At 38.5% G+C, this 13,939-nt stretch overlaps 1 protein-coding gene across 1 annotated transcript in view; it reads left to right on the forward strand.

Annotated features, from left to right (window-relative positions):
• Window positions 1-13,614, forward strand: part of NHSL1 (NHS like 1) — a 163,315-nt gene extending 149,701 nt beyond the window's left edge. Inside the window, exons 7-10 of the mRNA XM_058170855.1 lie at window positions 2,796-3,839; window positions 4,650-6,905; window positions 7,466-7,595; window positions 11,500-13,614. Coding sequence (XP_058026838.1) covers window positions 2,796-3,839; window positions 4,650-6,905; window positions 7,466-7,595; window positions 11,500-12,145 — 4,076 coding nt within the window. The 3' untranslated portion in view covers window positions 12,146-13,614. The remainder of the gene's footprint in view (window positions 1-2,795; window positions 3,840-4,649; window positions 6,906-7,465; window positions 7,596-11,499) is intronic.
• Window positions 13,615-13,939: the final 325 nt, after the last annotated feature.

A 13,939-nucleotide genomic window follows, 5' to 3' on the forward strand; every position in this document is an offset into this window, starting at 1 on the left:
ACTGAAGTTCATGGAATCCAATCCTCCTTTCACGCACAGTTAGCCACAGTGATTTTATAAATGAGAACCTGTGATCCTCATGTGAATGTGAAACACATTCTGAATGTGAAACACTACCTTTTACTATTCTCTTCCTCTTCTGTTTAACTTCTCTGTGCTAGCAACTGTTCAATTTCCTGATGACCACTTACTTCTAACCCATTTAGAATTTGCCTTGCATATTGCATTGGAGAAAAGATAGCTTGTAATTGCCTTTTTCAAGATATAGGAACCCATGATCCATCCACAACATCCAAGACTTACCACAATGAAAGCCGAGCAGAGCTTTTTAAAGCAATTTAAAAAAATTACACAAGGTTATGTAATTCTATTTTCCATGTGTGTACATGTCTTCATCCTATTTGTATTGCCAATGGAAAGGGATCTCTGGAGGAGGATAAAATTATTAGAACCAAGAAGTTACTTTCAAGTTTTAAAAATAAATGTAAGAAACTCAAATTAAATGGAGCTTGTTTGGGAAAATGAATGTTAAAGAAAGAGAAAATAAATGCACAAACATAACAGAGGTATCTTATACTTAATCATCTGGAATCAGTACTTGTACGACATATAAGAAAAGAACTCTATGCATGCGTTGCCTAGATTAACAGCAAATTACAGTGGATGTAATTTCTTGTTCAGTCAAGAGGACAATTTATTAATGTAGAAAGTGAGAATGCGATTCAATCCTCAGATGTTGTGAGGAAAAAATAAATCTTAACTCCATACACTAATAACCCAAACAGTTATTGTAATTATTCAGTTCAGAAATGTCCTGCTGGATTAAATCGAAGCACATTTTAATTCAGGATTCTGTTCCTTAGACTGGCCAATCAGATGCCTCTGAGATGTTTATAGGCTGGAAGATATACCCCATTTTCACCTTTCCTGCCTCTACAACTGGCATTTGTAGATGCATGAGTTAGGGTTAGGGTTAGGGTTAGGGTTAATGTTAGGGTTAATTAGCATGTTAATGCTAATAGCCTTTGTTTGGCCTCTTCCAAAGAACTTTATCCTATTTCTAAAGACATCTCAGTCTAGTAGCCATTACATGTTTTCTGACAATAAATTCCATGTTAGTGGATATGATGTTCAGCAGAAAGAGATACACAACCACTTACTTTGGACTCAGGTTTCCATCCGATCTGCGTTCGTTATTTGGAAGATAACATCTTATCTCCTAAGTTATAGCAATGGAGAGTTACTATTATTCTTGCTGGTCATCATATGTTATGCAAGGTTTTCATATTACATTCTTTACCATTAGCCAGCTTTTACTATGGAAAATTCTATAGAAATGTTCAAAAAAATGTTTCTATTTGGAATCTGTATATGAAAAACAGTTTTAGGAATGAGTGGAATATTTATTTCTTTATTAGATTTATTTGCCACATGTCTTATTTCAAAGCGACTCTGGGCAGCTCACAGCATTAAGAGCATTAAAACCATAAAAGCTAAAAATGTCTGAAATGATAAAAACGTCATGACAGTCAAAGATACAATTATAGCTAAAGATGGGGAGAGAGGAAGCAGGATACATTATAAGGGGAGGTGGGATTGCCTCTTAATTTATCAAACCCTTTCCAGTGTGAAACTTCCCCACTTGGGCTCCAAGCCATCTGTCAAAAGTAGGTCTTCAGGCCCTCATAGAAGGTTAGACGGTGGAAGCCAATTTCATCTTAGGGCTTAAGATGTTCCAAAGTGCAGGAGCCATGACAGAGAAAGGCCCCCTCCTGTACCCTGCCAACCAAAATTCCTTGACTGATGCGCCCATAGCATGCCTCCTCTGCCAGGGCTGGCCAGTTCCATAACCTGGTTTCCTTCAGTATCCTGGACTTACGCCATGCAGGACTTTAAAGGTAGTTAAAGTCCCAGATCTTGAAGCTTCATCCACCCAAATCCATTCAGTCTTGCCAGGGTTCAGTCAAAGCCTATTGTCCTCATCCAGGGCCCCCCACTGCTAAATGTTCCAGGTACTGTGAGAGGATATCACTTGGATTACCAACATACTTGGATACTCAATTATAACGTTGAGTATCATTAGCATACTGATGATACTTCAGCCCCTGGTGGTGAGTGATCTCATTCAGCAGCTTCATGTAGATGTTAAAAAGGGTGGAGGACTATTAACCCCATGGCACGGCACAAAGGAGCGGCTGTGGGCTGGATTCAACAATAGTGCCAGCTGATACAGTTTAAAATATATTTGAACTGAAGCACACAAGGAACCTACTAGCCTGCTGTTAGCTGTCTTTATGCATTTTCATCTATTTTCGTCTTTTTAAAAAATCCTAGTATATCGCATTTGCAATCTATAATACAAATATAAACATGCCAAGAGTCTTTCATTAGGAATGTCTGAACATATTGGAACCTGTATATGAATAGAATAGAATAGAATAGAATAGAATAGAATAGAATAGAATAGAATAGAATAGAATAGAATAGAATAGAACAGAACAGAACAGAACAGAACAGAACAGAACAGAACAGAATAGAATTTTTTATTGGCCAAGTGTGATTGGACACACAAGGAATTTGTCTTGGTGCATATGCTCTCAGTGTACATAAAAGAAAAGGTACGTTCATCAAGAATCATAAGGTACAACACTTAATGATAGTCATAGGGTACAAATAAGCAGTCAGGAAACAATGTGAGTTCTGTAAAAACTTTTTATTAATGGACACATTTTAAAATGCAATTATAACAATGCTGTATATTTATTTTTCTAACAGTTTTGTTTTAATATCTACAGTTGGCAATGGCAAATATGACATCCGGGGCCATTCATTATGTGTCCCTGATCATTATTCTACACTAGGAAGACTTGAGAGTTGTCAGTCTTCTATGCAGCAGTGTGGCACCAAAGACTCCAGCTGTCAGACAGAAGAAGTTAAAGTGGTGCCACCTTCAGTTAGGCGAATACGTGCACAGAAAGGTCAAGGAATTGCAGCCCAGATGTCACAGCTTTCCACTTCTTCTGGAAACATGTCTGTGATGAGTGATTCTGCTGGAGTCATGCCTACTTCTCGCCTAACTAATGATCTGGGCTTTCACAGTCTACCTCGGTCTGCAGCAAGAGTGTCCCTACAGTTACCTGAACGTAGGCATAGCCTCTCCAAGCCAACAGAAAGTGGACCTTTGTTACATCACGTAGGTGTGTGGCAAGGGAATGAAAAAATAGATGATATGAGAAATGGCTGTAGGATAAATGGGATACAGAGACCAAAATCTCAAGAATTAAACTCTGAGAATGGAAAAACAGATGGCACAGCCTGTATGATCTCTCCACGTGTTGCATATTCTACCATCATCACACCAAAATCTTCCCTATCATCCTCTTCAGACGTTATGAACAACAACCCAGGAGAGAATTCCGAGACAATAGATGGGAAAATGGTGAACTCTTCTTTGTATCTAAAGCCTAGAGACAATCTTGTTGGCAGTGGTACAATAAATGCAAAAGAGCGACGTCACTCTTCTAATGGCACCTGGAGTGACACCAGCTCAACACATCACTCACATTCCTCAGACACCACTATCTCATCCAATGGTGTAATGGTGTTTGTATCCTTTTGTGATACAGGAACTACAGAAAGTATCCCTCAAAGTGTGACCTATAATTTTAGGAACAATCACCATTCACCAAGCCATTCTCACAACATGAACAGTAGAAGTGAATCAAGTTACACTGTGGACAACATACAGGACAAAGTTAAACAAAATGCAAAGCACTGTGGCGTCAAACATTGTGGAAATGACACTACTACCTTACACATGTCAAAATGTGCCATTCCAGGTTGCTCCAGCTCTGACACCCTTGAAAGAGTCTTAGCCAAAGAAGACTCACACTCTTTATATTCTGTGGACAGTGATGTCTGTTACCCTTCCATGCATGTGGATTCAGATGTCCAGTCTATTAAAAGCTGCAGCGAAAATGGCTTTGCAAATCCCAGGCATAGTGTCATTAATGTGTTTGCTGGAACTGAGAAGAAATCTCTGGAAGATTTTGCAAGTTCCAATGACAAGTCACTCACACGTAGCATTTCCTTTAAAAAGGCAAAAAAACCACCTCTCCCACCATCCAGAACAGATTCTCTTCGAAGAATCCCCAAGAACAAACCTCAGTCCAGCGGACAAGTACTGGATGATAAGCTGATAGCTAGCCTTCAACATTCCTTGCAACTGAACCTCCAGTGCAAAAATGGCAGCTCACCGTCGCAAAGTCCCAGCAGTGATTATGATGATCCTTGGGTGCTGCGGTCTCGTAGCCAGAGCACTGTCAGTGCCGGTAGCAGCATGATGTCTGGCACAGGACTGAACATGTATTCCATCTGTGCAGTCACCCCAGCCCAGAGTGACACAAGTAGCATCAAATCAGAATACACTGACCAGTGGTGTTACTACAGTGATTACCCTGGGATTCCAGATGACCCTTTAAAATCCACAGCAATTCATTCCTCTAATACTGTACCAAAGTTAATTGATTTTAATGTTAGTCACCTTAATGATGGGTCAAGGGCTTCTATACCACAAGTGCCCTCTGGAGTGGCCAAACATTGTGGAAATGACACTACTACCTTACACATGTCAAAATGTGCCATTCCAGGTTGCTCCAGCTCTGACACCCTTGAAAGAGTCTTAGCCAAAGAAGACTCACACTCTTTATATTCTGTGGACAGTGATGTCTGTTACCCTTCCATGCATGTGGATTCAGATGTCCAGTCTATTAAAAGCTGCAGCGAAAATGGCTTTGCAAATCCCAGGCATAGTGTCATTAATGTGTTTGCTGGAACTGAGAAGAAATCTCTGGAAGATTTTGCAAGTTCCAATGACAAGTCACTCACACGTAGCATTTCCTTTAAAAAGGCAAAAAAACCACCTCTCCCACCATCCAGAACAGATTCTCTTCGAAGAATCCCCAAGAACAAACCTCAGTCCAGCGGACAAGTACTGGATGATAAGCTGATAGCTAGCCTTCAACATTCTTTGCAACTGAACCTCCAGTGCAAAAATGGCAGCTCACCGTCGCAAAGTCCCAGCAGTGATTATGACGATCCTTGGGTGCTGCGGTCTCGTAGCCAGAGCACTGTCAGTGCCAGTAGCAGCATGATGTCTGGCACAGGACTGAACATGTATTCCATCTGTGCAGTCACCCCAGCCCAGAGTGACACAAGTAGCATCAAATCAGAATACACTGACCAGTGGTGTTACTACAGTGATTACCCTGGGATTCCAGATGACCCTTTAAAATCCACAGCAATTCATTCCTCTAATACTGTACCAAAGTTAATTGATTTTAATGTTAGTCACCTTAATGATGGGTCAAGGGCTTCTATACCACAAGTGCCCTCTGGAGTGGCCAAAACAAAAGCTATTTCTCCAGAAAAATCACAGAGAGTTACATCGCCATCTAGTGGGTATTCTAGCCAGTCCAACACACCCACAGCACTTACACCAGTGCCTGTCATTCTAAAGTCTATGTCAACAGGAAATGCGAAGTCCAAGATGAAGCCTAGAGTGCCTGAAAGAAAATCAAGTCTGCTGTCTTCGGTTTCAGTGTCTTCCTCTTCCACCTCTCTGTCATCAAATACCTCTGCTGAAGGAACTATGAAGAAACCTGATCCTACCCTGAGCTTCCCTCCAGTTACATCAACATCACTACTATCTTCAGTTTCCAATGACCCTCTTCTTCCTCCCCCGCCACCTCCCCTAACAGATGTTACTGATCTTCCCCAGTCACCTGGATCACCAAATTTTCCACCTCCTCCCCCAGATGTTGTCACAAACACTTCTTTTCCTCAGAATATTGGATGGTTTAAAAATCAAGATACTTCAAATCATTCTTCTCATTCATTACTTCCCGATTCTTCTCCTCACCTCCCACCCACTTTTCCAACTACAGTTCCTCCCCCAGCCCCACCCTTGGATCCCAAGTTCATGAGAGATGGCCACAAACCTGTACCATACTCTTTCAAGAAACATAATTTGGAAGGTTCTTGCAACCATGCAAAACAGCCTTTAAATAAGGATGATGTCCCAAGGCCTGCAATGCCACTAATAACTACTGAAGCTCTCCAGATGGTACAGCTGAGGTCAGTGAAGAAAGCTGTGAAGTCAGAGGTTGAGCAGTCAGATGAGTCTGCTTCCAAAGCAAGTCCTCAGGAAAAAAACCGGGATCCTTTTCCTGCTGAGTTGCCTTTCAAATCACATTTGTCAGGAGGATACAGTGACATGCTGGATGCAGTTGGGGGTGAAGCCCAGAGAGCTTCTGTTTGTTGCCCAAATAGCAGAAGGTCTGAACCTATCAGTGCTAAAATGCCCAGAAATGCAATAAGCATAATTAACTCATTTGCCAGAGAGTCACAACCAGACCAAGCAGGAGAAGCTTTGGTGCAGAACCAAGACTGTCGTAGTAATCTTGCAGGTTCATCCCTTCAGGAACAATCTGGATTTCTCAGCAAGCCTCAGGATATATTGCCAAACAAGAAACCACCGCCTGTTTCAAAGAAACCCAAACTGTTCCTGATTGTGCCACCCCCACAGCCTGATGTTACAACAGAGAAAATAGCTGTGGGTGAAATAGCAAAAAGCATTCCAAGTACAGCTATGAAGGATGCTGAAATTGCACAGTACAGCCAGGTTAACAATTATCCTATGGATGGATTCGGTTCCTATGAAATGGAGTCCAACAATCTTGTCTCAGAAGGACGAACTGCGAGTCCTATCTCCTGTGAAACCAGGGTCCCTATTCTGCAGCCTCGGCAGGAAGAGACGGCTTCCTCATGTGAACGAAGCAGTCCAGACAGAAATGTAGACAGCATCTCTGGAGCAGAGAAGCAGTTTTCTCAAGAGGATGAAAGTTGTAAGTTTTTTTCCATTGTGTCTTGTCTTTTCACCTAGTCTATTAGTCACCAATCACATTTGGAATTATGGAGAGTCACATCATAAGAACAGTAAAGATTTTTACTTTTATATGATAAAGATTACATGTCGTCTATATAATTTCATACTAGTCTTAAGGAAAACCAGAAAGCTTGGATTACTATGGGTATAATGAAATTATTACCTAATTCTTTTATTTAAAAAAAAACCTTATTAGATAGCATTTCATTAGCTTTATCCCTATTCTGAAAAAATTCCTGGGTGTAAAATATAGGTTCTAAACTAAGGTGATGATGATTTCTTTATTGGGGGAATAGTTCCACTTTGATTCCATCCAAAAACTTTAACCAGGGATTAATTTTCTTCATGTTCCTTTCGTGGACACCAGTTAACTGAGAACGTTATGAAAAGATAGGTCCGATTGTTGCACAGTTTGTGAGAAATGTACAGACTGTATTTGTTCATTTGCCATTCTGTTAACTATTGCATTAGATTACATTTGTGCTTGGGTTTTTGTTTTTTTTCATTCTCGTATTTTAGTTGAAGCAATTGAAGCAGATGCAGCAGCCAGCTTTTTGCTACAGAGGCCAAGCTATGGGGAAGGCAGTGAGATAATGGCAGTGCCAAGTCGACCAAGAACGACTGAGGATCTTTTTGCAGCCATTCACAGGTACTGCTTAAATTGTTTTTATAAGGTTACTTCATTGTATGTCCTTTGTAGTTTCTTTAGTATATTTCTTCTATCATAACATTTGTGCTTTCCAATTTTCATTAATTAATACATCCGTGTCCCACATCCCTTATATGTAGGGATAATACCTTTCATTGCTTTACAATAATGTTTCATTCATTTTAAAATTTAACTCTCCTACCAACAAAATCATGTTTTATTACATGATCAGCCATGGTCTCTTCTTGGTGCCAGTGATTCCTTCTTTGATTGTACTCTTGTCTCAGTCTACATGATTTAACATACACTATTGCTTTTTCTATGTAGCTTTTTCTTTCTCTTCATCCCCTCCATCTCTCTCTCTTTTTTTTTTTTTTTTTTTTTTTTTACTCCTGGCGCAGTTTGGGACAGAGGCTCAACTCTAATGCTTCATGGCAAGCTTGGCTTAAACTGGCAAGTAAACACAATATAACCACCATAAGGAAAAAACATAGGACAGTAGCCAGAATAGAGATTGCCATAATTTAATTAAAGATGACATGCTGCTTTATCAACTGAAACGTGCAATACCGACAAACCCTATCCTTAATCCAATTCTTTCTTAATTTAAAAAGGGGAAATGATTATAGGTACACATTTCAAGTACTTTAGTTTCCCCCGAATGATTTGAATTATGAACATCTTTTGAGGGAGTTATTGTCCAATGCATCCGCAGAACTTTCAGGTTCAGGAAGGCTGGATGAAGTCAATGTAAACATTTTGTTTACAAGAAGGTTCTTTGGTGATAAATTTTTAGAAGCCAACATCCTCTAAAGAGGCTTCAGGAACTTCAATAGAGAAAGTACTGTATTAACAATTTGTAGTATCCTGCATGAAGCATTGGTTCCATCTAGTGGTCATTTATTGCCATTTATTGAGCTGGTTTCAAAGTAAAATTGAAAGTGACTGCCCAATACACACCAAGATGTTGCCTGCTTTTATTCATATGCACAGGAACTACAACACTTTAGTTACTCAAGGCACAAAGATTTTCTTGCTATGTCCCAGTGTGATAGAATGTTCTGTTGACTTTCAAAGGATAGGAACCATTATAAAGATAATTTTAAATCTTGTCCAACTTATATTTTGCAATCAATAGTGTCTTCCTGTGTCTGCATGGGGAAGGGTAGTCATGGGTTGTTTGATGACAGCAGTGTCATCATGCAAGGCCCACCCTTTTACACATGCATCATGTCATCACTTGCAGGGCCCATGACAGACCTACCAACCATCTTTCATTAATCCAGTAACAGCAGCAGGGTCCTGCAATGTTAAAGCATGACAGCAAGAACAGTTTTGCTGCTGGGACTATGCTATTTCATGACAGTTTAAGATTTGATTTCATGACAATTTGGGATATTTTTTTTTGACACAATTGTCAATTTTAATTCTGTAAAAGAGAATTTTTGTTAGTGTAGTGAGAAAATTGAGAATACTTTCCAAAGAGGGAGAGGGTGGGGGGGGGATAGAGAGAGAGAGAGAGAGAGAGAGAGGAGGAAGAGGAGGAGGAGGAGGAGAAGGAGAAGAAGAAGAAGAAGAAGAAGAAAAAGAGGAAGAAGACAGATAGACAGACTAAAAACAAATAAAAAATTCCCTTGACATTAAAAAAATGTAGGTACATAAAATAGCTGGGTATAACCAGAATAGCAGTCAACCTGATGATAAGAGTAAGACCAAAAATAGAGCCAATTTGGTCTAGCAGTTAAGGGGCCAGGCTAGAAAGCGGGAGACTTGAGTTCTAATTCTGCCTCAGGCATGAAACCCGGCTGGCTGACTTTGAGTCAAGCATTCACAAGGTTGTCGTTTTTGAGGAAAATAGGAGAAAGAAGGAATATTATGTATAGGTTCGCTGCCTTGAGCTACTTATAAAGTAATAAAGACAGGATAAAAAAAATAATAAAATAGAGAAAAAAACTATATGTGAGAGAACATTTTAATAAAGTGTGTGCTTTTCTATCACCATTGCATTTTCCAAAGTGTTATTGTTTAGGCGCCTTCATATTACATATTGTATTGTACATATGGCATAGGTAGCCATATGTTAACTAATGCCATAGTATCAATTAAAATCAGTTATATTATACATGTTATCATTCTGTTGGTCACAGATTTTACATGCTTGTCAGAGGAGGCTTCTTGTCAGGCAATACAGAAAGAACGGTACATAATAGAGGCCTTAGGAAAAAACTACATTTTCATAAGTGAAATTTTAAATTGCATAGTTTTGTATTCCTAAGTTTTTTAATTTTCTGGATGATGCTCTTTAAGGGGGGGTCTGTATTGCACAGTTCTATAAAACAACAGGTGCTGTTTAGATTATTTGTGTAAGACAGAAATAGAGAACGACAGTTTGTATTAATGCTGATCTTATTATTACAACACAGTGTAATGTGAATGTATCACCGCTCAATTTGCTACAATGATACAACAGTGATACTATCTGCATTCCCAATCTTTTCTGATTTTGTATTAACAAATTGTTCTCCCTGTCAAACTGAATATGGAAAAAGAACATTTTTCCATTGTTCTTAACATTTCTTGCTGATGTGTACTACTGCAAGTACATAAAAATATACAACCTAACTTTTCTTTTAGGGGCAGAATATATCATCAAAAATATGCTGGTTAGAATCTATAATTATAGTATTATGTTTCCAGAAACCATAATACAGTTTTCTTCTCCACCACTGTATTGCATCACTCCCCTCCCTCCTTTTTTATCTGGAGGCTTATCCTATTTGAATTGGTACCCTCCTCTTCTGTGATGGGTATTGCTTCCATGGATGGAATTATATTGGTGGGGCTGCCTTACACTGTGTCTAATTAAATGCAAGCAGTAATTCAAGTCTACTGCAGCAGAGACCAGAAACTACGCCATACTTATTCCAATAATTATTTCTGAGTTACTTTAAAGATTGTTGTTGTACTTGGACACACATGCTTGGTATTACAGTTTGTATTGGAATGCAATTCAGATGATCACATGTTTGTTCCCTGTTTTAAACTATATATTCTGGGGTTTTTTCGCTTCCATGTATACCCTTGTTGCTTTAATGAATATCCTGTTCACCATGTGACCATAAATGTAGTTAGTTGAGTGCTGTTGCTAAATAGTGAAACACTATTTAGTGCCCCATTTGCTAATTGCTGTTTAATAGGAAAGTGAAGTGCTTGCTGGTTTGATGGTTTCCCACAGAGCTTATAAATTTTATTTTGATTTCATTAATTCCATTCCCTTGGCAATTTCATTGGGAAATGCATATTAGTGCACATTTTGTAAATTGTCCTCAGTTTGGAAGAGATTATTAGATTGGAAATATGTGTTCATTAAAAGTAATGTTTAGCAAGTTTCAAATATTTGTTTTACAAAATAAACAACAACAGAAGAAACTTTTAAATTACATGCATAATGTTCGGTTTAGATGTGTGCCCAGGAATTAAAAACACTTTTATGTCTGAAATATGGCATACAATTCAATTTTTGCCAAAACTACACTTCCTGTAAGTTCAGTAACAGTAGTTACTATATTCATATATTTCCTGCTTAACAAGTATAGATAGTCCTCATTTAGTGACCACAATTGGGACCAACAATTTGATTATCAAGTAAGGTGGTCATAAAGTGAAATCATAACTGTGTTTCAGCTAACTCTTGTTTTACATAAGAGCTCACTCTTGTGAAGTTTGTAAATATGAGGACTGGTCATAAAATTTTTCATCACTGTTGTAATTGCAGTCACCACCTGAGGCAGTCACTAAATGAGGACTACTTTATTATCTTTTTCATATTGGGATGCAAAATAAGTTCTTAGATGAGAAGCTAGTAACTTTTTTTCCCCTGGTTTTTTCCAACTCACAATCACAGATCCAAAAGGAAAGTCCTTGGCCGCAAAGATTCTGAGGAAGATCACGCTGTAAATCATTCTCCATCGCCTCCAGTTACCCCTACTGGTTCTTCCCCAAACCTGCTTTCTCCGAGGCAGGCGGGGTCAATTCAGAGAAATATTCGCAAGAGCAGCACCAGCAACGACAACTTCAAAGCTCTCCTTCTTAAAAAAGGGAGCCGCTCCGACACCAGTTCTCGTATGTCCGCAGCAGAGATGCTAAAGAATACAGACCCAAGATTTCAAAGAGCCAAAGTAGATTCTATCGGAGATCTGAGTGAGAGCATAGCGGGTTCCCCGACCAAGACCAAAAGGCCCCAGGAGGAATGGGCCAAGAGTGAAGGCCTGATGCCAAGGAGTCTGTCTCTATCCAGCACAAGATACAGCAGATCTCGAACCCCACCCTCTGCCGCAAGTAGCAAGTATAGTGCTCGAAACCGGATCCAGAGTAGCCCTATGACTGTTATCAGTGAGGGTGATGTAGAAGTAGGTGAATCTGCAGAAAACAGAACTCGCAGGTTTTCAGAAGAGGAACCACCCGATGTATTTGAGAGTGATGATACGGATATCAATGAAAATAGAGACTCTGCCGAGGATGACAATATGTTCAAGGACTTGTTATCTTAATGGGTAACACAGAATGCGCTTTGATTTTTTTTTTAATATTAGCATTTAAACTAAAAAAAAAAGTTTAAATGAGGTTTAAGAGGCTAGACTTTCGTATGTAACAAGGAAGGCACCAAGTCTAAGTACAATTTAGGGTGAATTTGTGTATGGGATACTTACTGTATAGATGATGCAGTACACTGATATTCTGTTCAACTCAATTGGACTGACTTTTTTGTTTGGAAATAACCAGACCTCTGCATTCAAGCCTTAATAATAACAATAATAATAGTAATGACAGTTCTTGGATTCTAGTTTGAGCATGCTTACTTTTCTTTTTTCTTTTTTTGAGAGTGTAAAAAACTCTGCAAAAACAACAACGGGAAGCTTCTGTGGTACAGGTGGCAGTAACATTTTAAGTATTATATTTATAAAACCTAGTAAACTTATCACAGGGACTATTTGAAAGAAATGTGCAGCCTATTAGTTAGCAGGACTGGCGTTGTCCCACTGCTGTTTCTGATGTGATCTAGTCTCCTCTTATGAGCTAACCATGTCCTAATAACATAAGAAGGGTTTGGTTTAAATTTTGAAAATTACACCTGGAAAAGAAAAAAAAAACTTGTGATACAGAAGTGACTGCTGTGCAGCCATATTACAATCCATCTGCTTGGTCTTCAGAAGCCATTTATTCTGTGTGGTTTCTCTGAATAAATTTTGAGGTATCCTTTTGGGGACCTAAAATAGTTGCAGGCTTATAATGGGGGATATAGATATATTCAGGGGAAACATAATAAGCAGCCAATAATGTTTCGGTTTTAAAGTAAATGCAACATTGGAGAACTTACACCATAGAACTGTGAAGAATACATTTTCCTTTTCTATTAAACTGTATTGTTAGTGTATGTCAAAAAGGGAGAAGAGCTTTGAATAACATATCACTTGAAAGTTTCAACAGTAACTGTCTTTTTGTTACCAAAGAGTGCACTACAATTACTTTTACTTTTTAGGAATAGCCAGCATTTCCTCATTCTGGGGAAATAACATTGCTTATTTAGAAGACTTTAATGTTTATTAAGAATTTATCATTGATTTTTTTTTAAAAAAAATAACATTTTCTTCCTTGTAAAGAAAACTACAGACAAAATAACTGCAGTTTTGCTCTCTGTTTTGTAAAGAAGCTTTTAATTTTTGAAAAGGGATTTTGCATAAGTTGATAGTCTGTAAGGTTTTTATAATATTTGTACATAATGGAAGTTCTTAAGGTAATTCTTGTTTTCTCAGTTTGGAATTTCTACATTTTTAGATGTTAAGAAAAATCCTGTATGTAGATAATTTATTTTGATGAAAAACACTTGACTCCTTTTTTGCCCTCCATCTCTATATTGTTAATACTGTATATTTCAGGGGTCTTCATTCAGCTGAAGAAGAAGATGGAGACAATGCTGTGATTCTGCTTTAATAAACAAGGCTGCCATTTTGTCATCTTGCGACTCGAGTTAATGACCATTCTGTTTCCATACAACATCTTCTTAAATGAACATTAGCAAAGGATCATATTGGGAAATCCGGATGCTATGTAGTTATTAAATAGTGCTTATCTCTTACATGTTTGATTTTCTTCCTAAGAATGATAAGCCACATAATTGGAAATATCCAAAAGAAAAAAGAACATTCCATATATTTTACTTTTTTTATGGGGAGAGTAGCTTTGACATTTGCAGTAATGTCCATCATTCCCGAAAACACAGTAGTTGCTGCGAGGGTACATCAGCATGGTATGGTGTTTTTTTTAAAAAAAACCCCACTGCATTT

Source organism: Ahaetulla prasina, chromosome 1 (assembly GCF_028640845.1).
Source record: "Ahaetulla prasina isolate Xishuangbanna chromosome 1, ASM2864084v1, whole genome shotgun sequence".
Classification (NCBI taxonomy): domain Eukaryota; kingdom Metazoa; phylum Chordata; class Lepidosauria; order Squamata; family Colubridae; genus Ahaetulla; species Ahaetulla prasina.